At 51.3% G+C, this 25,445-nt stretch overlaps 1 protein-coding gene and 1 long non-coding RNA gene across 2 annotated transcripts; both read right to left on the minus strand.

The window, feature by feature from the left end:
• On the minus strand, positions 16,705 to 17,239 carry LOC110433442. The gene is made up of 4 exons (XR_002450874.1): positions 17,214 to 17,239; positions 17,070 to 17,135; positions 16,923 to 16,996; positions 16,705 to 16,845 (listed from the first exon to the last, which is right to left on the minus strand). It is a non-coding gene; the product is annotated as an uncharacterized LOC110433442 (long non-coding RNA).
• Positions 21,869 to 25,168, minus strand: LOC110433729 (spidroin-1-like). Its single transcript, XM_021456251.1, has 2 exons — positions 24,670 to 25,168; positions 21,869 to 22,104 (listed from the first exon to the last, which is right to left on the minus strand). Exons 1-2 carry the CDS (start codon positions 25,166 to 25,168, stop codon positions 21,869 to 21,871), a joined length of 735 nt encoding a protein of 244 aa, XP_021311926.1.

Consider the following 25,445-nt stretch of genomic DNA (forward strand, 5'->3'; position numbering starts at 1 on the left):
CTCCTATTTTCACAACTATATTCTATCCACTCCGAATTGTATATCACTTCGAAGTTGTCCTTTGTCGAACTTCCTTCTCTAACTTTGAAGTTCAAATAAATAATTAAACTATCAAGACATATTTTTTTGAAGAATACGATGAAACCCTTCTCTAACTTCCTTCTGTTAGACTAATATAATTAGGCCTATAACTGTGGATGTAATCATGTAATCACGCCAATTACGGTAGCATGCCACTCAAACGTGTATATATATATATGTACTCCTGTACTCATACTTGGAATACAATCATTTATTCCCACATTCTCATGGTATCAGATAGCGGTTTCCATCCGCCACACTTCCACAACCCCATCTCGTGCAGCCGATCGCCGCACCATCGCTGCCGAACCACTCGCTGGGAGCGCCGCCAGGTCCTGATCGCGCCGCGCACACATCCCGATCGCCTGCCTCGTTGCTGTCCAAGCCGTTGCAGCCACCGATCCAGCTGCTTCTCCACGCGCCCGCCCGACTCCGCAGTCCGCCTCGCATCACGCGGACTCGCCAGGCCATCCTCGCACAGAGCCGCCAGGCTGTCATCACGTCGCGCCTCTGCACGTCGCCCGCGCCGTCATGATGGCGGCTGGAGACGACGACGCTGCTGCTGCAGCAGCTGCCAAGGACGCTGAGGACAGACGCCTCGCAGATGAGGCCAAGGCTCGACTCCACGAAGCGCTCTAGGCACAAGCCAGGCGCAAGCCACTGCCGTCGTCAACAGTGGCGGAGCCAGGATTTCAAACTTGCGTATTCCCACTTCCACAAAGTTAAATTTATAGACTTAAAATATAGTCAATGATACTGTAAGTCAGCAACTTTAAACTAATATTTGCTTTCTAGGATATAGATTTCTAATTAAAATGTCAGTTTACATGTTTTGAGCTCAAATGTGCGAAAATACTATAGATTATAGCATTATATATTTATATATATAAATATATACACATATTTACATAAAAGTGTACCAAAATAGTTGGGTATTCCCAGAAATACTTGGGAATACCCCTAGATCCGCCCATGGTCGTCAACGTGAAGGCTCTCATCCCGGTCATCCTCGATTAGGCGACGACCACCTACACCAAGTGGTGCGGCATGTTCCTCACTGTCCTCAGCAAATATGCCCCTGACTCATCACGTCCTTGAGGACGAAACATTCCCGTCACGCCCCGCATGGGTTGAAGCCGATTGCTGCATCCTGGATCTACGACACCCTTTCTAGTGACCTGCAGCAATCTCTGATGATGCGACAGGGCCCGGCTCGCGGGGCGTGGTGCTACCTCGAGGATGAGTTCCTCGGCCAAAAGGAGTCAAGGGCGCTTTTGCTCGAGATGAAATTGATCCGCAACTTCCGTCAAGAGTCCCCGAGCATCACCGACTACTGCCGCCAGCTCGAGTCGATGGCGGCTTCCCTTGCCGAGTTCGGTGATCCCATCGGTGATTGACAGATGGTGCTCACGCTCCTTCGCGGCCTCGGTGGCAAGTTCTGCCACATGGTGTCCATCCTCAAGATGCACAGGCTGTTCCCCACGTTTGCGGAGGCACGGGCGCATCTGCTGTTGGAGGATATGGAAATCGATGCACGTCCTCTGTCCTCGCCATCAGCACTTGTCACTACAACGCCACGACCTGCGGCTCCAGGGGCTCCGGCGCCTCCACGTCCGGAGGCGCCTCCTCCAGCACCCCCCTGGTGCCCAACGGCCAACGCACCGGCCGTCGTCGCGGTCACGGTGGAGGCAATAGCCAACAGCAGGGCCAATCAGCGCCCCTGGCCCGGTGGCACCCCTTCGGCTGGACAAGGGGGTGCACCCCCCGGTATGCATCTGTCATTCGTGCACCCATGGGCTGGCACTATGCGGTTGTGGCCATATGACCAGTCCGGGCGCCCACCCCCACCGTTGCCAGTGTTCAGTGACGTTCCACAGTACAACAGCTTCGGTGGCGCATCTAGCGCCTATGGTGGCATCTATGGCGCTCCATCCGCTTTGTACGACACGTGCTACGGGGGAGCTGCACCCCCCGGGTTTCTAGGCGCCTGCACCGGCGTACCAGGCGGCGCCCTAGAACCCTACTCACGATGGTGCATGGCATCAGGACGCCCTTGCATACTCCTTCACCACCATGACGTTGAACCCACCACACACTACTTCTGGGTGGTACGCCGACTCTGGTGTAGGATCGCACATGACATCGGACACTGGTAAAATCTCCACCCCCTCCCCCCAACTTCATTCACGCCTTCATTTATCATTGTGGGCAATGATGCTTTGGTTCCTGTCACAGCCACTGGATCACACACCTTTTCTTTACGACATCACAGTATGCCCATGTCTTCACCAAGGGTACGTCTTTCTACCTCATTATTTCAGGAGTTCCAGTCTAGTCTGATCATTAGCGATGCCTCTAATTAGACGTCGGGAGAGTGTTAGACTAATATAATTAGGCCTATGTAATCACACCAATTGCGGTAGGCTTGCATGCCACCCAAGCGTGTTATATATGTACTCCTGTACTTATACTTGGAATACAATCATTTATTCCCACACTTCACCTTCAATTGTCTGCCGGATGAATCGGATTCCGAGGCGCGTAGCTCCGTTGCCCTGGTGTGGGTTAACAGCAGCCGTTATGTGTGGCTCTGCAACAGAAGGTGACAGGCGCCGTCGAGCTGGTGCTGCCGGCGGGGCCGAGTGTTAGCAGTAGGCAAGGGTTGGAGAAATTGGGGAAGGGAATTAAGACGAACAGCAAGCAAAGACGCAGATAGATCGGCGAAGAAACGAAGATGAGTGCTTAGGCAGTTAGAACTTGGTTTACAACTTTCTGAATGCCTCTCTTCTCTCCCAAGCCAAGTCTTATACGATACATGGGCAAAGCCCCGCCCGTGCACGCAGGCACGCTAAACCCATTCTGGGCCGGCTAAACGGACGTTGGGCTTCCTCACGCGAACCCGAGTGCTTGACCCATGGGCTTCTTCTCCTGTGGCCTCGTCAGGTGGAGAAGTGCTGACACTCCCCGGGTCTTGAGGACCTGCTTGACCCCAAGCAGGAGCATGGGGAAATGACTGACGAAGATGTGCCAAATTTTCCCAGGTAGCCATCTCCTTGGGCCAGCCAGACCAACGAACCAACCCTTGTTCCACCGAGCCATGAGCAGCAGGAACCGTGCGAGTCTGTAGAACAGCCATGGGTATACGAGGGAGCTCGGTGTCAGAAGGTAAAACAGGGGATACCTGAGTGCCAGGCAAGACAGCCGCCTTAAGCTGGGAGACGTGGAACACCGGATGAACTTATGTTGTGGGTGGCAACTGTAACTTGTATGCTACACTACCAATTCGTTCCAGAACGGTGAAGGGCCCAAAATACTTGAAGGACAGCTTCTGGTTGGCGCGAGGGGCCAGAGTAGACTGCACATAAGGTTGGAGCTTCACAAAGACCTCATCCCCCACACTGAAATGACGCTCAGAGCGATGCTTGTCAGCCTGCTTTTTCATGCGTTGTTTAGCTCAGGCCAAGTGTTGGCGAATCAGATCAGTGATCACCTGACGGTCGCGAAGCCAAGTGGGGATGTCTGGAACAACCACGTCATCCAAGACGGAAATACCAAAGTGGCGCGGAGCATGACCATAGAGGGCTTCAAATGGAGAAAACCCAGTAGCTGAATGCGGGGAAGTGTTATACCAAAACTCGGCCAGGCCCAACCAAGAAGACCATTTGTGAGGACAAGCATTCACAAAGCAGCGAAGAAAAGTTTCCATGGTTTGATTAAGACGCTCTGTTTGCCCATCCGACTGGGGGTGGTAACTGGAGCTCATTTGCAGAGACACATCTGCTGCACGGAAAAGTTCTTTCCAGAAGGTGCTCGTAAAGATACGATCCCGATCAGAGATAATCACCGATGGCAATCCATGTAATTTGTAGATGTGGTTTAGGAATACCTTGGCAACATGCTGGGCAGTAAATGGATGCAAGAGGGGAATAAAATGGCCATATTTAGTGAAGGAATCCACCACCACTAAGATGCAATTGGCATTCCCAGAACGAGGCAACCCTTCGACAAAATCCAGAGAGATGATCTGCCAAGCTGAAGCGGGTACCGGTAAGGGCTGAAGTAAACCAGGGAGGCGGGAACGATCTGGTTTTGCTCGTTGACAAGTCAGGCAAGACTCGACAAAGGAACGGACGGAGGTCTTCATGCCATGCCAATAGAATATCTGTTTCATGCGGGCATAAGTGACGGGAAATCCGGAGTGACCGCCCAAGGCCGAAGAGTGAGTTGCTTGAATGAGCCATTGTTGGAGAGAAGGGTTATCCCCAATCCATATTTGCGTTCCGCGGCGAAGAACACCATCCCTCAATGAAAACCTAGATACAGCCTGAGGGTCAATCGACAGCTTAGCAATCATATCCAGGGTGGCCGGGTCCTTATCGTAACCCGAAGTTACTTCCAGAATCCAAGAGGGTTGGACAACAGACACCGCAGCACAGACAGAGTCATGAAAGGTCTTCCTGGACAAAGCATCAGCTGCCCGATTGGAGGATCCAGGCTTGTACACAATACGAAACTGAAGGCCAGCCAACTTAGAGAACACTTTTTGTTGCCAAGGAGTGTGTAACCGTTGGTCAGTGAGTTGGACCAGACTTTGTTGATCGGTATAAATGATGAACTCCGCCAGTTGAAGATAAGAGCGCCACTGTTGTACTGCCAAAAGGACTGCCAAATATTCTTTTTCATAAGTACTAAGCCCGCGGCTGCGAGGACCCAGCGCCTTGCTTAAGAATGCCAAAGGATGACCATCCTGAGATAACACAGCGCCAATCCCTGTAGCACTAGCATCCGTTTCAATGCTAAACGGTTTAGAGAAATCTGGCAATGATAAAACCGGAGCAGAGCTTAATGCAGTCTTCAGCACTTGGAAGGAATCTTCATGGGCCGGAGTCCAATGAAACAAAACATTCTTCTTCAACAAGTCAGTCAATGGCTTAGCAATGATGCCAAAGTGGCGCACAAATTTCCGGTAGTAGCCAGCCAACCCGAGGAACCCGCGCAATTCCTTGAGGTTGGTAGGAGTAGGCCAACCAAAGACTGCAGCAATTTTTTGAGGGTCCGTAGCAACACCTGCTCCAGAAATAACATGCCCCAGATAAGCAATGCTACGTTGTGCAAAATCACATTTAGACAACTTAATCTTCCAATCATGAACTTGTAACTGTTGGAAGACACACTGAAGATGTTTCAGATGTTCCTCATAAGATTTGCTGAAAATAAGGATGTCATCAAAAAAAACAAGTACAAATTTGCGGAGGAAAGGAGCCAATGTGGAGTTCATAGCCTCCTGAAATGTGCCTGGAGCGCCAGTGAGACCAAATGGCATAACTCGGAACTCAAAATGGCCGAAGTGTGTTTGAAATGCAGTCTTGAATTCCTCTCCAGGTTTGAGCAGGATTTGATGGAACCCTGAACGTAAATCCAGCTTAGAAAACCAGGAAGCACCCCCTAACTCATCCAACAATTCATCGATAATGGGAACTGGGTATTTGCCTTTCACAGTGATGGCATTAAGATGGCGATAATCAACACAAAAACGCCAGGAATGGTCTTTTTTCTTGACTAACAGCACTGGCGAGGAAAAAGGACTGGTGCTTTTTTGAATAATGCCAGAGTCCAACATTTTCTTGACCTGACGTTCCACTTCATCCTTGATAGTTGGTGAAAACCGATACGGCCGAGTAAAGACTGGAGAAGCACCAGAAACAAGAGGGATAGAATGATCACAACTGCGAGACGGTGGAAGCTGGTGCGGTTTCTCAAACAAGGTAGAGTAGTGCTGAATGAGGTCCTGGATTTCTGGAGGCCAAGAAGACTGATCTGGCTCGGTTGGAGGCTCAATCCCAACATGCAGAACCGCACCAGCAGGCAACTCTGGCAATATACCCACCAACTGAACCGAATGTCCTTCATGGAAAAACTGTATCCACTTCTGGGCCCAATGTATCTCCATAGGACTATGGTTTTCTAGCCAATCCAGGCCTAATATCATGTCATAGGAAGATAACGGCAAGACCTTGATGTCAGAAGTAAACTGATATTGTTGAATAGACCACTGAGCATCCGGAATATGAAATGAGCACTATAACAACTGACCATTAGCCACCTGAACCTTTAATGGAACAGCCAGAGGTTGGAGAATGTCAAGCTGGGAGGCCACAGCTGAACTGATGAATGTATGTGAACTGCCCGAGTCCAGAAGAATACGCACCGGCTGAGTACCCAGACAACCCCAGAAGCACATGGTACGAGGTGCAATAGACCCAGAAACAGCTGCAACAGATAATGTCAGGAACAATTGCTCATCTGTCTGGTCAATAGGAGCTGCATCAACCTCAGAAGCTTCATCCAGTTGTAAAACATCCAGAAGTTCCTGAACCACATGGAGCTGCACTGCCTGTGGACACTGGTGATCCCGTGACCATTTACCACCACAGCGCATACATAAACCCTGGGCACGTCGGGACGCACGAAGCGCCGACCAACGTTCTTCAGTTGAAGGAACTCGGCCACCTTCAGGCATAACTTTGGCTTCAGGAGCTGGTAATGCCAACCGGTTAGGTGGGGCTGGCAGCGGCAATGCCGTCCTCATGTTAGGACGCATCGCCACTGTGTTATCCCATCGCTTCACATCACGCCTCCTGGCAGGGTCCGCGACATCCTCCTGCAAGCGAGCCAGAACACACGCAGTATCGAATGTTTGTGGATGATGCAAGGATACAGCAACTTTAATGTAATCCTTTAAGCCATCAATAAAGCGCATAGTATAAAACAATGGATCAGAAGTGCCACCATAAGCAGTGAGTTGTGTTGGGGAAAAGCTGCATCCTTCCCCCCGGTAGCGCCGGAGGTTATCCTTCACCTGGGGAACCTCCGACGCCTGGAACGTCGGAGGATATCCTTCGACGGGAAATGCTAATGTTGACGACTCGTCTGGTCGTGCAAAGTGTGTGCAGGGACTGAAGCACCGGCGGAGGTCCACGACTGAGGAAAGGTTGGAACCTCCGACCCTCCCGGGTCCGAGGATGGCGGGAGAACGTAGCCAGGCCAAGGAGGAACTCCCGGGATGGCCGGGTGAAGCAACCTCCGACCAGCCGGGCTGCGGAACCACCGACACCAAAGCGTCGGAGGATCCGCAACTGGGCGGAGGATCCGAGCCTCCGACCTGCTGAGGCCCCAGTCAAAGGATGAACGGAGGGTTCGCAATGTGAAATTACGCGAGTGTATTGGGGTCAGTAGACTGCGATGGAAGAATATGCTGGAATATTCCCCCACCGTCACGGGGCATTTATGTAAATGTCGTTGGGTCGGTTTCCGGGCCCTATATAAGGGGCGTGATGCTGCCATTAATAGTGAGAGAGCATTCATTGTATTCACCTACTGTTGAGCCCACTGTCCGTTACTGCTCAAGCCTCTCACGGCACCGAGTGAGAAGGTCCTCGATCTACTGTACTGCTGGGGCGTGCGAAAAGCACCTTCCCAACATTGGCGCCCACCGTGGGGCCCGAGGTATAACCTGCGATGGCTGGAAAGAGAACAAGCACCACGAGACCTCGGGCAGAGCCCTCCAGGAGAGGGAGGCCGATGAGGGCCGTGCGAAGCGCGTACACGACCGTGGAGGGAGAAGGTTCTCAGGACGAGCAGCCAGAGAACGAGCAGCCGGAAACACGCCGAGAACCTCCTCCCGCCGCAGACCCGGCGCAACCCACTGCCGCACAAGAGCTCCAGCAACTGCAAACGCAATTGCGGAACCTTCAGCAAGAGCGAGACCGGATCGCTGCTGCCTACGCCGCCAGCCAAGAGGCAGCGGTAGCCGCGACGCAAGCAGCCGAGATCAGGCAGCAGCTTTCACTCCTGCAGGCAGAAATCCTTAGCATGCAACCTCCAGCTCAGCCGACAATTCAGCCCGCTGTTCTGAACAGCGCCGGCCCAACATTAGATGTGCAACCGATGAACTACGGCGGCATGCCGCGGGGCACGTTGGACCTTCGTTCCCCTCTGTCCGAAGGATTGCAGACCTCGCCTTGGCCAACAACCTACAAACCAATCACGCTCCCTAAATTCAGCGGAAAGGCCGATCCGCGCCAATTCCTGATGAGTTTTGAGGCAGCCGTGGCCTCAGCTGGAGGGAACGAGACTGTGATGGCAAAATCTTTCGTGATCGCGGCCGAGGGAGATGCCTTGGCATGGTATTCGATGCTGAGGCCCGGGTCGATCTATTCGTGGGAGAACCTTCGAGACAAGATTTTAGCGAATTTCCAGGGATTCGCAGTTGAATCACTAACCTCCACGGACCTATTCCAGTGTCGCCAGAGTCAGGGAGAGGCACTGCGGGATTACTTCCAAAGGTTCGTGCAGACCAAGGCGAGAGCACCCGGCGTGCCGGAGGAGGTTGCCATTGAAGCGGCCATCAAGGGTCTCCGCATAGGACCCTTCGCGGCTCATTTGGCCAGAGAAAAGCCAGCATCCATGCACGAGCTGTACCACGAGTTTGAGAAGTATTGCAGGTCAGACAACGATTACCGCAAAAGGTTGGAAGACCAAAACTCTCAGAAGAGGCAGAGCAATGATAGAAACTCACAGAAAAAGAACCTCAGCCAGGATGGACGCCGGCCACAGCAAGAGGCTGGTGGACAGATGATGAATATCGAGCAACCGAAAAACGAAATGCCGGAAAATAACCGTCCACCAGCGGAAGCACGAAGCTCGGGACGCACACCCAATCAAGCCGGAAGAGGGGGTCGAAATGCGGGATGGCAAAAAAATCAAAGTCAGCGACCACGGAAACAGTATTGTTTCTTCCATGGAGAGGAGAAGGGTCACTCCACCAGAGATTGCCCAGATGCAAAAGAAACTCAGGAGAGGATCAAGAGCAGGTCAACTCCACAACCTCCGATACCAGTTGCTCAGCCTCGGGAAGTAAATCACACATTCCCTCAAACCTTCTACCATTCATATGTCGGAGGTTCAAGCCAGCAGCACCCAGCTCCGCTTCAGCCCAGCGCACTAGCCTCCGCTTACTATCCCAGTTTCCTACCAGCTTGGCGCCCAGCCCAGCAAACCGCGGACCACAATCTTCCACCAAACTATGTTCCTCCACGACCTCCACATATCACGTACATCGAAACCCCGCAACCCCAGCAGTCACTACCTCCTCCCCCAAACCAGCTACAGCTACTCCAAGCCCCACCACCACCAAAAACCGAACCCCACCCTGATAATCAGATCGGCCCTCATACACCCCTGCCAACAATTGGAATGATCTTACCAATAGCTGGGGGGTCCTCAATGGAGTTCCAGACAAAGAAACAGAAGAAGGATCACCTCAGGCTCGTCAACAACGTTGCAGTTCAAGGGCCAGTGAGATGCACTGATTGGTCCAGAACCCCAATAACCTTCACCGAGGAAGATCTAAGATTGGAAAGCTACCCTCACACAGACGCCTTGGTCATAACAACAAATGTTGCGGGTTGGGGAGTAAGCAGGATATTAGTAGATTCAGGGAGTTCCGCAGACATAATATTTGCTGGAACCTTCGACCAAATGAAGCTCAGCAGAAGCCAACTCCAACCTGCGGAGTCACCTTTGATCGGGTTCGGAGGAAAGCAGATACATGCTCTGGGAAAGGTCGCCTTGCCCGTATCCTTCGGCACAACAGAGAACGCAAGAACAGAGTACGTCACCTTCGATGTGGTAGACTTGCACTACCCATATAATGCCATATTCGGGCGAGGATTCTTGAACAAGTTCAATGCGGCCGCTCATATGGGATACCTGTGCATGAAAATCCCGGCTCTGCACGGAGTCATAACGGTTCACGGAAGTCAAAAGGAGGCAAGGAACATAGAGAAAGCAATCTACAAGTCCTTCCGGAACATAAACTCCGTAGACTCTACGCAGCATGAAGCTTCCCAGCCGCCAGACATGCCAAGGGGGAAAACAGACCTGGCTGATCAGGAGGAAACGAAGTGTATCCCTCTGCAGGAAGCTGTTCCAGATAAGAAGGTCACCATCTCCGCCACCCTTGGTAGAGAGGAGGAACTCGAATTGCTAGACGTATTGCAAAAGAACCAAGATATCTTCGCTTGGAGTGCCGCTGACCTACAAGGAGTCAGCAGAGACATAATAGAGCATTCGCTGAACATCGATCCGAGAATGAGGCCAAAGAAGCAAAGACAGAGGAAAATGTCTGAAGAAAGAACCTTAGCCGCGAAGGCAGAGGTACAAAGACTCCTGGACGCAAAGGTCATCAGAGAAGTCATATACCCGGAATGGTTGGCAAATGTGGTCTTGGTCCCCAAGAAAAATGGCAAAATGAGAATGTGCATAGACTTTACAGATCTCAACAAGGCTTGTGTCAAAGACTCCTTCCCCTTGCCAAGGATAGATACCTCTGTGGACAAAGCAGCTGGTTGTCAGAGATTCTCACTGCTGGACTGTTTCTCTGGTTACCACCAAATTTGGCTCAAAAAAGAAGACGAAGGAAAGGCAAGCTTCACGACCCCATTCGGCACGTATTGCTACACCAGAATGCCAGAAGGTCTCAAAAACGCTGGAGCAACCTTCTCCAGAATGATGGGGAAGGTTCTAGGAAGTCAGCTACAGAGGAACATCATAGCCTACGTCGACGATGTTGTCGTCATGAGCAAGCGCAAGGAAGATCATATCAAGGACCTGCAGGAAACATTCGTCAACCTTAGATCTGCCGGGCTGAAACTCAACCCGGAGAAGTGTGTATTTGGGGTCAGCAAGGGAAAAATGCTAGGGTATATCATCAGCTCCGAAGGAATTAGAGCTAACCCAGACAAGACAAAAGCAATCATGTCAATGGCAGAACCTTCAAACAAGAAAGAAGTCCAAAGACTGACCGGCCGAATAGCAGCCCTCAACAGATTCATATCAAGATCGGCAGAACGGAGCCTCCCATTCTTCAAAGTGCTGAGAGGAGAAGGTAAAACAGAATGGGGTCCGGAACAATCAGAGGCCTTCAGGCAGCTCAAGAATTACATTGCAACCAACCTGGTGGTAACAGTGCCCGAGCCAGACACTCCACTACTACTGTATGTGGCTGCCTCCGAGCACGCTGTCAGCGGTGTTCTAGTGCACGAGACAAGCGACACTAAGGGAACGGTGCAAAGACCCGTTTACTACGAATCCGAAGCTCTGTCAGGAGCAAAGCTGAACTACACAGAGATAGAAAAAATCGCGTACGCGGTCCTATGTGCATCGAGGAAGCTCAAGCATTACTTCCAAAGCCATGAAATCAAAGTGCCCACATCACAGCCATTGGGTGATATCCTTAGGAACAAAGAGGCTTCCGGACGTATAGGAAAATGGGCGGCCGAACTATCACAGTTCGATATCACCTATGTCCCCAGAACCTCCATCAAATCCCAGGCCCTGGCTGACTTCATGGCAGATTGGACACCTTCGAACAAAAACGACGAGAAGGTAATCAATCAGCCGTGGACGCTGTATACGGATGGCGCCTGGGGTCAAGCGGGAGCAGGAGCGGCAGCCGTTCTAATCGCACCATCTGAACTCAAACTAAAGTTTGCTATACGACTCGAATTCAAAGCAACAAACAACATAGCTGAGTATGAAGGTCTCATCCTCGGGCTGAACAAAGCTAAGGCTTCGGGAGCAAAGACACTACTCATCAAAACAGACTCCCAAGTGGTGGCAGGGCAAGTGGAGAAGGAATACCTAGCACACAACCCGGAGCTGGCAAGGTATCTGGCCGTCGTAAGAGGCCTGGAGAGAAGGTTCAAGGGATTCACTCTGCAGTACATTCCAAGAGCCGAAAACTACGAGGCAGACGAGCTAGCGAAAGCAGCAGCCAACAACACCCCCTTGCCAGAAGGAACCTTCCACCAGATTGTTGCAACACCCGCAACCGAATCATTGCCAAAAGCCTTTCGCTCAGTCCTGCTGACAGAAAACGAAGATTGGAGGCAGGCAATAGCCGATTGCCTCAAAGGCGAGACAGCTGTAGATGACGAAGCAACAGCCAAGAGGATGGAGGCAAGAGCAAGGAATTACACCTCCATCGACGGGATCCTGTACAAGAAAGGCGTAGTCCAACCTTTGCTAAGATGCATATCACAAAGCGAGGGCAGGGAACTCCTACAAGAGATACACTCAGGGATGTGCGGGTCTCACATTGGACCTCGAGCGTTGTCTGCTAAAGCACTAAGACAAGGCTTCTACTGGCCAACTCACATTAAAGATGCTGAAGAAATAGTGAAGACATGCAAAGCCTGCCAAACCTTCTCACCAATTCAGTCAGGACCTTCAGCACTAACTCAGCTCATACCAGCATCATGGCCGTTGCAGAGATGGGGAATGGACCTGGTAGGACCAATGCCAACTGCCCAGGGGGGAAACAAATTCGCAGTCGTGGCTATCGAATACTTCACAAGATGGATCGAAGCTAAGCCAATGGCAACCATAACCTCTGAAACAATCAGGAAATTTTTCTGGCAGAACATAGTCTGCAGATTCGGAGTTCCACGCTTGCTCACAGTTGACAACGGAAAGCAGTTTGATTCAGACAGTTTCAAGGAATTCTGCCATCACATAGGAACCAAAATTGCTTTCGCATCTGTGTATCACCCAGAGTCAAACGGGGCCGTGGAGAGAGCAAACAGAACAATATTCTCTGCAATCTCCAAGACCTTACTCAACCTACGCAAGGGGAAATGGGTTGAAGAACTACCAAGAGTTGTATGGTCACATAACACAACAGTTTCAAGAACAACTGGGTTCACTCCATTCAAGCTCTTGTATGGGGAAGAGGCAATGTTGCCCGAAGAAATCAAACACCAAAGCCTGCGTTCCATGAACCAGCAGTTGGCTGAAGACGAAGAGTACTGCAAGGAAACCTTAGAATCAATAAGACTTGAGGCAGTGGAGAACATTACCAGGTATCAACAAGAAACCAAGAATTGGAGAGACCGCAAGGTAGTACGAAAAGACATACAAAATGGGGACCTGGTGCTCAGGAAAAAAGGAGGTCATCCAAACGCTGGTAAATTGCAACCCAAGTGGGAAGGACCTTATACAGCAATACAAGCGGGAAGGTCGGGATCCTTCTACCTGAAAGACCCCGAAGGAAGAACCTCCACCCACACGTGGAACGTCGACAATCTACGTAGATTTTACATTTGAGTGTAAGGATGACCCCTGCAAAATAAGCGGCGGCATCCACATCCGTAAATACGCTTGTTTTCTTTTTCTCTACTTTTTCGCATTCCAAGGTCTGCACTCTTTTCCTCACAGGGGTACTCCTACCAGGAGGTGAGGTTTTTAACGAGGCAGAACCTATGTAAAAACCTCTGAAATATAAAGAGGAATCCACCCCAGAACCGAATCCCAAAAAGTCGAAAAACAGCCAGCAACGAGGCTGTAGCATTCGACAAAACATCACGTGATCACAAGGACCCTCCGCAGCTTTCATCCAAAAGATAAGAAAGCTCGGAACGTCCTCAAAGGTGAAAGAACACCAAATCCTTAGCAAAAGACCTAGCCAAGAGCCGGGCAGCAAGGATAACATGGCCAAAAAAGTGAAAAAGTCCTGTCCTCCTCAGGCATCACAACATGGCCAGAAGGAACAAAACCTTCAAACCTGACAAAGACCTGAGGAAAATCAGGCATCAGGAACTATATTATTTTTGCCAAAAGGCAGCGGAGGTTTAACATTCACAAGACAGACCTCAACAAAATTCACATAACCTTCACCAAAAAAAGGTCGAAGGTATCCTGCTACTCTAAGCAGACCCCCAACAAACAAAGTGTGAAATTAAAACGAAACTACAATAACCCTCAACCAGGCACAGCAAAACCAACTACCACAACAACCATCAATAACCCGACAATAAGTTTTAACCTAACTAAGTACATAAAATAAATGCACGAAAGCCTATAAAACCTGACTAAACCTGCCCCCCACCCTCAATCAGGATCAGCATACAAAGACCCGATCATCGAGTGCAAACCTAGCAGTCAAAAAGCAAAAATCCTAGGCCACCATGGAAGCAGGAGTTAGCCTCACAACAGCAACAAAACTTTGTATCGCACGAAGCTTCGTAATACTAGAACTACGGCGTTGTGATGAACATCGACCACAAAGTCGTGTACAGCCACAACAGAAACAATGGAAGTCAGACTCAGAGGTCTCTGAAGGGTATCGCACGAAGTCTCGTAACATCCCTTCAGAACCTCCGACTTAGACAGCCGAAGGTTCTCCTCGACAACACTCCACGGGAGTCGAGCAAAGGAAAAAAATAGCACAATTCAGCAAAGGATCCTTCGCTCCAAAAAAGTCGAAGGTTCTAAGGCAAAGAAACGGCGATCCTCCGCGCAAGAAAAAATCAAAAACACCTTCGCAACATCAAGCATCAAGAACAAGCAAGCCACAGCAACACAAAGATCCTTAGGATCAACACCACCGTAACGTTGCAATATATACATGCTGTAGCGCGAAGGTTGTAATAAAAATGAGATCAAAGGTTGTAGCAAACTTAAAAACTTTATTATCGATGAAGAAATCATTACAAAAGTTCGTTTACAAAAAAAAAATGGATAAAATCATCCTTCGACCCATAAAAAGTCGAAGGTTATGGGTAGCTTGTACAAGTTCAACTTTCAAACCCTCCTTCAACTAAACAACCGAAGGATCTATGAGTCACGTACAAACTATAGCGCGAAGGCTGTCAAAATTAAAAGGTGCGAAGGCCATGTGGTAAAAATATCTGATCTTTATTAACCATATACAATGTACATAACACAAGCTTACAACAAAAAATGAAAAACATCCTCCGACCGTAAAACGCCGAAGGTTCTAAGACCCTCGCACAATTCTAACATACGAATCTGGAAAAAGCCTAAGATCATCACAGTAATCACGTACAAGGAAATCAACTAAGTCATCTATACTACGCGTAGGATACTTGTGGCGCCACCAGTCAATTAGATAACCCCTCGCGTACAAATCTCCACGCTTGAACGTCACCGGGGTAACGTAACTTCCTTCGACAAAGTTCGAAGGAAGATCTTCCAACGGAGAGGAATTCACAACCTGCGCGCAGAAAATAACTTCAAATCCAACAAAAACGAAGGATAAAACTAAAAAGCCAAACGAAGCTTTCGAACCTCCGGAAAACCTTGAAGAAAAGGCTCAGCAACATCCTCAGAAGCCTCCGCCACCCAGCGTACCCTATCTCTCTCACCAAAGATGCGAAGGATAGGATATGGCAGCTACATAAACACATCAAATCATGTCATAAAAAATATAACCAAAACCTACGATAAACGAAAAGAAAAACAAAATCATCCACCTACGCCGGAGGCCATGAACCTCGGCGCGCAAGCGACTGGATAAATCCAGATCCTTCGCCATCAATATCATATCCAACAAACTCGAACATATCCACCAATCTCATATTAGGGAAGGCAACTTGCCAATACTCCCACAATTCACCAGAAACATAAATCCCTTTGTAAAAAAACGAAAGGGGAGTAATGAAACGATCCTGCGCAGGTCCTCCGCCAGAGACCTGCGCAGGATCAAAGTGTAAAACAAAGGCTTATCTGAAAACAACTCAATATATTATATTTTCAACAGTCTTTACAAAATAAAACACAACCTCCGACCTTACTTACAAAAAAGCGTCACATGCTTGGACGCAAAAAAGACTAAGAAAAACCTAAAAACTAAAAAGCCTCACACCTGAGGCGGAGGAGGAGCAGGAGCCTCGGGAGTCTCTGAAACCTTGGCACCAGATCCCTCCGGAGCTTTGGCACCAGTATCACGAGCCTCCGCTTCAGGCTGGGTCGGAGGACACGCCTCACTCGGTGGACGCGAAGGACCGGCCTTGACAACCTTAGCCTTCTTCTTCGCAATCTCCTACAAAATACCCATCTTAATTAACATTGCAAAGCAGCGAAGCAAATTACAAAAAGAAATAACCAAATAATACAAACCTCAGCTCGACGATCCTCCGCCATTTTCTTCGCCTCATCCCGCCCAAACCTAATCCAGAACGAACCGATAAAGTTCCGGACAGATTTGCGCAGGGAAGGGGTCCCTTCGCCAACGTCCTCCGCCGCGGCAAATTCCTCCTTGGAGACTCCCTCCGCGTGAGAGCAACCTCCGCGGCGCAAAAGCCTAGCGAAGGAGCTAACCGCGGCCAAAGCCCCAAAATCAACAGCACCTCCGACAAAGTCGGGGAGCATGCGGATATGAGACTTCAGCCACGCGAGGGCAGCCCCAACATCGCCGCCGGGCGGAGGAGCAGAGGTGCTTCCCCCAAACTTCGCAAGCGAGTCGGCATAGAGCCCGACAATAGCTGCAGCCTCCGCTTCCGCCTTCTGTATGCGAGTCTGCAGCTCAGCTGCAGACGTCCGCTCAGCGTCAAGCTCTTTGCGAAGGCGTTCAGCAATGTCCTCCGCCTTCTCAGCTCGCTGCAGGGCTACGTCCCTAACTCTCCCCGCCTCAGCAACACTTGTGCGGAGGACCGCCACCGAAGCTTCGGCATGATCTTTCTCCTTCCTTAGAGCCTCCGACCCAGCCTTGTAGTCATCCCTCTCCTTTTTCAGGGAGTCAACCTCCCGCCTGACGGAGGAAAACTCCCTAACCTCCTCCGACAGACGAGCCTTCTCAGCCTCCAAGGTCTCGTTCTCCTTCTTCAGAACACCAATTGCCTCATCACGGCAGATAACCTCCCGGGAGCAACGCTCCTCTAAGGCGGCAGCCATGTGGTGACCCTGCTCAAAAATAAATAGTTACAACAAACCTCCGAGTGAAAAACCGCGAAGGAAGATACAACAAAGCGCAAACTTACAAGGCTATGGTGCTCATATTGCACGCGAAGGAGCGTGTCAAAGTCCATGCCGCGAAGCTTCTGACGAAAACGATCTGTAAACCAAAAACAATTAAGAAAAACCATCGTAAGAAACAAAAAACCATTGGCGGAGGCCAGAACACTAACCTCCGACCAAGGAATGAACCTCGCGCAAGGCATCAGTCCAACCTGTGATCGAAGGTTCAGAAGCACCTGCACATAACAAAAACAAACCTTAGAATAAAATGCCAAAAACAAACCAAACTGTTGAACCAAAAAGAAGAAACTCACCAGGACCAAGAACATCAGCAGGCGAGGGCCTGTTGGCCAACGCAGAAGGCGCAGGCTCACGCGGCGGAGGTACGGCAAGCCCTTCCTGCGCAACACTGGCGCCTTTGGCCATCTCCTCCGCGGTAGCCAGCCCAGCAAAAACATCCGCTGAAAGATAAACCAAAAACATGAGAACAAGTCAATCAAAACTTACATAAAAACAAAATAATCAACAAAAAATCATTACCCATGTATAACGAGTTAATACCGTCACCAGCCGGACGAAGGGGAGCCTCCGCCCTCCTGATCCTCCGAACGGAGGCAGACTCAGCTTCGTCGCTGGACTCCACCTGAACCTCCTTAGGCGGAGACCCTCCGCCAACCGAAGCAACGCGCGGACCCTCAGACGCTGCAGGATTCGCCTCCCGCGCAGGGCTCGCCTCAGGGGCCTCCGCGTCGGAAGACTCCTCCCCAAGAAGAGACGCGAAAGGCGCGCGCGCAGAGGAGACCGCACGCGAAGCTTCAACTTCAGGAGCTCCACCAGCAGCAGCGGCCTCCGCAGGTGCAGAAGCTACCGAGTTCGACTCGGCACCAGATGAGCGGGCGGAGGAAGACTCCACAGGAGTCTCTAGCACAACCTCCGCCCTCCGCTTCTTCGCAAGCTGCTTGACTGCGCCACCCCCTCTCCTCTTCTTCGACTCCGCCAAGGCGACAGCCTTCGAGGAGTCCTTCTTCTTCTCCAACCCAAGCAAAACATCCGGAGGAATAACATAATCCTCATACTCGATCCCCAATTCCTCAAAAACGCGGTTGAACCGGGGCATCGTCCCAAGCGCAGACCTCCGCTGGAGATATTCCTTCTCCGAGATCTTCCCGACAATCCTCCGGGCAGAAACCTCCACACGATCAAGGAAGGACTCCTTGGTCTCATCCTCCGGAATACCAGCGCCGAACCGGGGAAACGGCAACCCCTCCGGGGGACCAAAAACAGGAACTTGCACCATCTCAATGGTGAACTCATCGGTCCTGCGGCCAAGTGGCCAATAGTCAGCAGCGACCATCTCCTCAACCAAATCCCGACCTCCGGAATATCGGCATGCCAGCGCAAATGCCTTATCACAAGCAAGTCGCTCCTCCGACATCTCCTGCGAAGGATCAACCTTCGAGAAAGGCTTCAACTCCTTCATCAGCGACGCGTAAGGATAAACCTTATCAACGCTGCCGTCATCTAAAGTCTTCGACGCAGCGGGGGTCCTCACGTAGAACCAAGCTCTCATCCAATCCTTCTCCCACTTCCCCTTTTGGCAGTAGGAGATCTCGCACCTTGGCCCAGGCATTGTGCGGCGCGGCATGAACGCGCAGCTTCCAAACTGCGCAATGCACTCAACACCTTCGGCATCCTTCACCTTTTTAGGCTGGCGCTGGAGCTCAAAGTACGAGCAGAAAGTGTCGATGTGGGGCATAGCTCCGTAGGATTCGCACGCCCAGGCAAATTTGCTAAGGGTCAGTATCCCATTAGGGCTGAAATGCTGCAGCTCCACGTTGAAACTCTCCATCACTTCGCGAAGGAAATGATACGGAGGCATCCGAAGTCCGCAAGTAAAGAAGTCCCTAAATACCACCGCATACCCCTCTTCAGGCGCAGGCACCGTCTGACCCGCAGGAGGAGCCTCCGCACGACCTTCCTTGAAAAACCTAGCCTCAACCATGTCAGCGATATCCTCCGCCCTCACAGTCGACTGCCCGAACTCAAAGGTAATCGCCGCCATCTCCTCAAACTCCTTCGCACTGATCAAATCACCGACAGAAGCTTCGACGTCAGACAACGTCTCCTCCAGATCTTGAGCTGCAGCCACCTCAAGCATCCACTCCTCAAACCTCCGCAGCCAACCTCCAGACCTCACGCTAAGGAAACCGCGCAAAGGACCAGAAAAATCTGACCTCGAAGGACGCGGTGAAGGAAGCTGAGCCACCGTAAAACCTCCGACAACACTTTAGAACTAAACGCACGCGAGCAGCTCAGAGAGAAAGACGTAGCGAAGGAAGGTGTGCAGGCAATGAGCAGCAGGGGTGAGAGCTCAAAGCTCCCCAGCATCCCCTTTTATAGGGGGGGGGCCTGCGACCGCGCGGCCGTTGCGATTCCCCGCGCCCAACGGCTATAAGCGGAGGAATCGGCCAGACCGTTGCGCTTCGTCAATGCCAACGGCTAACTCCAACGGCAATAAAATCCTCCGCAATCCTCCGCAATCTAACGCGCGTAGGATACCAGACTAATATAGCAGCAATGATCGGAGGATCCCGGCAAAATAAAGAAACAAGAAAAATTACGACTAAGTAAAAGAAACAGTTATCCAACATTTGCTAACAAACACATCCTGCGCACCAGGGGGGAAGGCAGCAACCATGCTCGTAACCTCCGCAGCGTAGCATGTTTTTGAGCACATGGACCGCAGGAGTGCCATTAGCCCAAAAAGGGGGGAACTGTTGGGGAAAAGCTGCATCCTTCCCCCCGGTAGCGCCGGAGGTTATCCTTCACCTGGGGAACCTCCGACGCCTGGAACGTCGGAGGATATCCTTCGACGGGAAATGCTAATGTTGACGACTCGTCTGGTCGTGCAAAGTGTGTGCAGGGACTGAAGCACCGGCGGAGGTCCACGACTGAGGAAAGGTTGGAACCTCCGACCCTCCCGGGTCCGAGGATAGCGGGAGAACGTAGCCAGGCCAAGGAGGAACTCCCGGGATGGCCGGGTGAAGCAACCTCCGACCAGCCGGGCTGCGGAACCTCCGACACCAAAGCGTCGGAGGATCCGCAACTGGGCGGAGGATCCGAGCCTCCGACCTGCTGAGGCCCCAGTCAAAGGATGAACGGAGGGTTCGCAATGTGAAATTACGCGAGTGTATTGGGGTCAGTAGACTGCGATGGAAGAATATGCTGGAATATTCCCCCACCGTCACGGGGCATTTATGTAAATGTCGTTGGGTCGGTTTCCGGGCCCTATATAAGGGGCGTGATGCTGCCATTAATAGTGAGAGAGCATTCATTGTATTCACCTACTGTTGAGCCCACTGTCCGTTACTGCTCAAGCCTCTCACGGCACCGAGTGAGAAGGTCCTCGATCTACTGTACTGCTGGGGCGTGCGAAAAGCACCTTCCCAACAAGTTGGTCAATGAGAGGGGTGAATTGAGTAATGTACTCATTGACAGAAGCAGTTTGGCGGATTTGGAAAAGCTGTCTAAGCAAAAGTTCTTTCTCATCCTGCCCAAAATGCTCTATAATCAGACTGGTGAAAGTGGGCCAAGAACAGTTTTGTAAGGTGGATTCAACGGATGAATACCAACGCTTAGCGTCATCCGTGAAGTTCATTTTAGCCACTCGAACCCACAGATTTTGGTCAGTCCCATATAGCTCGAAATAATCTTTGCACTGACTAAGCCAATACTTGGGTTGGGAACCATCGAACTTAGGGAAATCGAATTTAGGTAACTTAGGACTCTGGAACCCATTATGACCCACACCAGTAGACCCGCTACGAAAACCATGATCAATAGGAGGAGGCATAGCATGCGACATGGGTGGTGGCATAGAAGAAACGGAAGAAAGTCCAGATGGAGGTGGATTCATACCCGTGACCGGGGAATGAACTAGGGTGGAAACCACCCCAAATCCACTCTCCTGATTACTGTTGTCGACGCGGTGCCCGTTGGGCGAAGTGGCTGTAGCGCCCGCAGGGGGACGTTCAGCACCGGCAGGAGCAGCAGCGAAAACGCCCGGCGATGTTGCCGGTTGGTCGAGGATCGCGCGCTCCCAGTTGCGAGAAATCTTCGAGATCTCCAGCTTGCTCTTCGAGACCTCCAGCTTGATGTCGTCGACGGTGCCTTGAATGGATGGACGCCACTCGTCCAAGGTAGTTGTGACGCGCTCCAGCTGCTCCAGGCGAGACGCCTGCGCCACCTCCAGATCCCCGATCTGGCGCGACAGACGGGCCTCCTGATCCGCGAACCGCGAATCCCACTTCGCATCGTGTTCGTTGAAGCGCTTGGCGAGTTCATCCAGGATGAGGCGAGTCTCCGGATTCATCATGCCCAGTCGATGTTGACGACGGGTAAAGTGGTGGTGTGCGAGGGTGGGGGACGGATCCAGATCGAGGCACCCACAAACCGATTCAAAGCGTGGAGTGGAATTACAGCGTTCCAATCGCTATCAGCAGCTCACTGCTAGCGATCGAATCAAGCCAACCAGATCCGTTGCCAAATCGATCGATGGAATGTGTGCGCTCAGATCTGAAAGCAGACCCAAAATCGGTGTCTCTGATACCAATTGTTAGCAGTAGGCAAGGGTTGGAGAAATTGGGGAAGGGAATTAAGACGAACAGCAAGCAAAGACGCAGATAGATCGGCGAAGAAACGAAGATGAGTGCTTAGGCAGTTAGAATTTGGTTTACAACTTTCTGAATGCCTCTCTTCTCTCCCAAGCCAAGTCTTATACGATACATGGGCAAAGCCCCGCCCGTGCACGCAGGCACGCTAAACCCATTCTGGGCCGGCTAAACGGACGTTGGGCTTCCTCACGCGAACCCGAGTGCTTGGCCATGGGCTTCTTCTCCTGTGGCCTCGTCAGGTGGAGAAGTGCTGACACCGAGCTTCCACGAGCAGGCCCGCGGGCTTTCGACGCAGATCAGGGAGGTGGCGGCAGGTACATGATGTGCGTCACAGGGCTGCGGTAGCCCTGGCTGCCGTCCATATTTGTCTTCCGCCTAGGGTAGAGGTGCCCAAGGACGTTGACGTCGGATAGTTGGTTGCCGAGTGCCGACCTTGGCGCTGCCGCCAATGCCATGCTGGGGTTGTTAGCGTGGAACAGGTAAGGACGCTCTTCGTCACTCGTCAGGGATGAATTCTGTCGATCTGTTTTCTCTATAAAAGGATATGTGAATAAAATTCTGATTTGTGAGTTAGTAGTCTTCTGCAAACTTTCCCGTGTGCGCAATTGTGCGTAGTAGTAACCACCTAACGCTCGGATAGGTTAGTGTAAGGTATCCGGGTGTTGAGACTTTGCCAATCTTAAGGGGGTCCCAATAAACGCATTCATCCGAGCGGAGTGAGTCGTTGTCGCGAGATCATTTTTAAACTGGGTACAAGTTTAAAAATCCTGGGATTACTCGCGTGCGAGTTTGTCTAGTGGATAGGTTTTGGTAATCCTGAGATTACTTTGTTGGGTGTAACCGGAACTCTCTTCTCTTAATGAAAAACGTGCGAATGCACGATCTCGAAAAAAAAACTGGGTACAAGTGTTGTATCTAGTGTGCAGCCCCCCGAGTGTTTCGAATTGAGTGTCGTTCAGGGCTTCAGGCTAGTGTAGCCATACTCGAGAGGCGTTGCAGTCGCTTGTGGCTATGCCAACAATTTGAGTCACAGATTTGGGTTTTTAGCCCCGATCGAGTGCCTTGTTGAGTTGTTGTGTGTTAGTGTAACATTGCAAGGTACCGAGAGGAAAAAAAACAATTGTCAAAGGACATTGCATATAATCGGAACTTAGCCCCCGAGCGACCTGAGGAAGCAAACTCTAGGTCTCGGGAACACAAAGCTTTTATTCATAGCTACCTGAGACATGCATACCATTGTTGAAAAGGAAAAATCTTATACTATTACTAATTAGAGGCCCCAATGAAGATACCATGTTAATTCTCATCAAACGCACTAGGAACAAAAATAAATCATAGAAATTCTCACAATGATTAGAAGTGAAATCTTACAGCGCTTGGAAGTAATGTGAGCCCTCCATTTTATTCATTCTGATGGTTTAAAAATAGAAAGAACCAAGTAAAAGGAACTTAAGTTGTGGGACGTAACCAGAAATATATGGATCCAGAACTGATTTCTAATTAAATATTAAGGGTACAACAACACTTTGTCTCCGGAGCTGCTTCTTCATCCTAGCTTCTCCTCTCATATCCGTGTGTTCTTCCCAAGCAGAGACAAACAGCAGAGTCCTCGGCCCTTCGCACCCAGCCCCAGCCATCATCCCCACTTCCACTCTTTCTTCCTCGAAGCCGACGGCGCCTAGCTGCCCTTGCCGTGCAGAGCTTGCTCCGGCAGACAGCCACTGTTGATGCTCCTCTGCCTCCTTAGAAAGCCTCGATGAGCATCCCCTGTGCCCAATGCGACCTCCTCATCTCCTAGCACTACCGCAGACAGCGCCTTTGCCTAGCGCCTGGTTATTTGCCGAGCGCTATTCATCGGGCGCTCGGCAAAGGCCACCTTTGCCTAGCGCAGGGCCCTCGGCAACGACTGCCCTCGGCAAACGGAGACGCTCGGCAAAGAACGTCTTTGCCAAGCGCCAGGCGCTCGGCAAAGGCTCGCTCTCGGCAAAGGCTCGCTCTCGGCAAAGAACATCTTTCCCAAGCGCCAAGCGCTCGTCAAAGGCTTGCACTCGGCAAAGAGATAACACATATAACATGGGGTACCTGCCGTCACCCTTTGCCGAGCGCCCTCCGTTAGGCGCTCGGCAAAGGCATCTCTTTGCCTAGCGCTGATTTTTGACGCTCGGCAAAGGCATCTCTTTGCCTAGCGCTGACTTTTGGCGCTCGGTAAAGTTTTTTTTTTGATTTTTGCTTTCAAACTTTTTTGTTTTGTATTACACATTATTTAATAGTATATGTTAAGGTTTTGGTAGTTTTTAAAATCTTTTTATTATAGTTATGATGTCTAGGTTTCTAACTAACTTCCGTGACAACATGCACAAAATTTTACCAAATTTTTACCATAGCATCCACATGTGCTCCAAAGACGTGTCGCTAAGTTATGTAATTTTTGGACTTCATTTGCATTTTATATAATTTAATAGCACTCCACGCGCAACTTGGTCGCTGTGTTCCATACGCGGGATGTTCAATATTTCATGCGTGCTCCTGGATACGGCCTTAACATACGCTAAGTAAAGCAAATATCAATTTTTGAACCGTCGAAATCGAAGATTCGATACATCTAGTGTTCAAAACCGTGTTTATCGCAGAAATTCAGTTAAACCAAATAAACTAACGATATATAATAAAAAGATTTAAAAAACTACCAAAACTAAAACATATACTATTAAATAATATGTAATGCAAAACAAAAAAGTTTGGAAGCAAAAAGCATAAAAAAAATCTTTGCCGAGCGCCAAAAGTCAGCGCTAGGCAAAGACGCTTTGCCGAGGGTTGCGCTAGGCAAAGTTGACCTCTTTGCCAAGCGTTGTTCGAGAGCCCTCGGCAAAATTGTGTAATGGCCAACTTCACCCCAACAAAAAAAAACAAACAGAAAAAAATCAATTTTTTTTTGAAAAGTCAAAAAAGTCTTTGCCTAGCGTTTCCGATCTGGCGCTTGGCAAAGAATACTTTGCCGAGCGCCAGATCAGGGGCGCTCCGCAAAGGAGCCACCAGCCCTTTCCATTACACACAAGCCAGCGCAAAAAAATAAAAAATCTCACACACTCCTCACTACCGCGCCGCCCCGTCCCGCCCACACCACGTGCCCGCGCCCTGCGCTGCCGCCCCGCCCTCAGCCGTTGCCGTGCCGGCCCCGACCCCGCCTCGGCCGCGCCGCCCGTCCCGGCCGCGTCCGCGCCGGCCCCGTCCTGGCCGCGCCCGCCCACGCCGACCCCGACCCCGCCTCGGCCGCGCCCGCGCTCGCGCCGCCCCGTCCCGGCCGCGCCCGCCCACGTCGGCCCCGCCACCGCCTCAGCCGCGCCCGCCCACGCCGGCCCCGACACCGCCTCGGCCGCGCCAGTGCCGGAGCCGGCGCCGACCCCGCCCCGTCCCGGCCACGCCCGCCCGCCCGCGCTGCCCCGACCCTGCCTCGGCCGCGCCCACGCCGTCCCGCCCCGGCCGCGCCCGCACCGGCCCTCCTCCGCCGCTGCTGCCCGACCACGCCCGCGCCGGCCCCGGTCACTCTCGCCCCTACCTCGGCCCCGACTGTCGACCGCAGCACGCGCCCGCCTCATCCGCTGCGCATCGCCCCGCGCCGGTGATGTATGTGCTTGTCAGCCATCGTGTTGGTGATGTATTTGTGGTTGTCGGCCATCGTGTCGTCTTTTTTTTGCAGGTTTGGTAACCTCCCCGTACAGGGGAGGTGCTGCCGAAATTTTTTGTTCTCACTAATTGTTTTTTTTTCAGGAGGGCTCCCGTTGGAGGATAGCCGGAGGAGCACGACTCGGCACTGCCCCGCTAGCCTGTCTTCACCGGCACCTACGGTATGACCCCTCTTTCCGTCACATATGG

The sequence above is a fragment of the Sorghum bicolor genome, chromosome 3 (assembly GCF_000003195.3).
Source record: "Sorghum bicolor cultivar BTx623 chromosome 3, Sorghum_bicolor_NCBIv3, whole genome shotgun sequence".
Lineage (NCBI taxonomy): Eukaryota > Viridiplantae > Streptophyta > Magnoliopsida > Poales > Poaceae > Sorghum > Sorghum bicolor.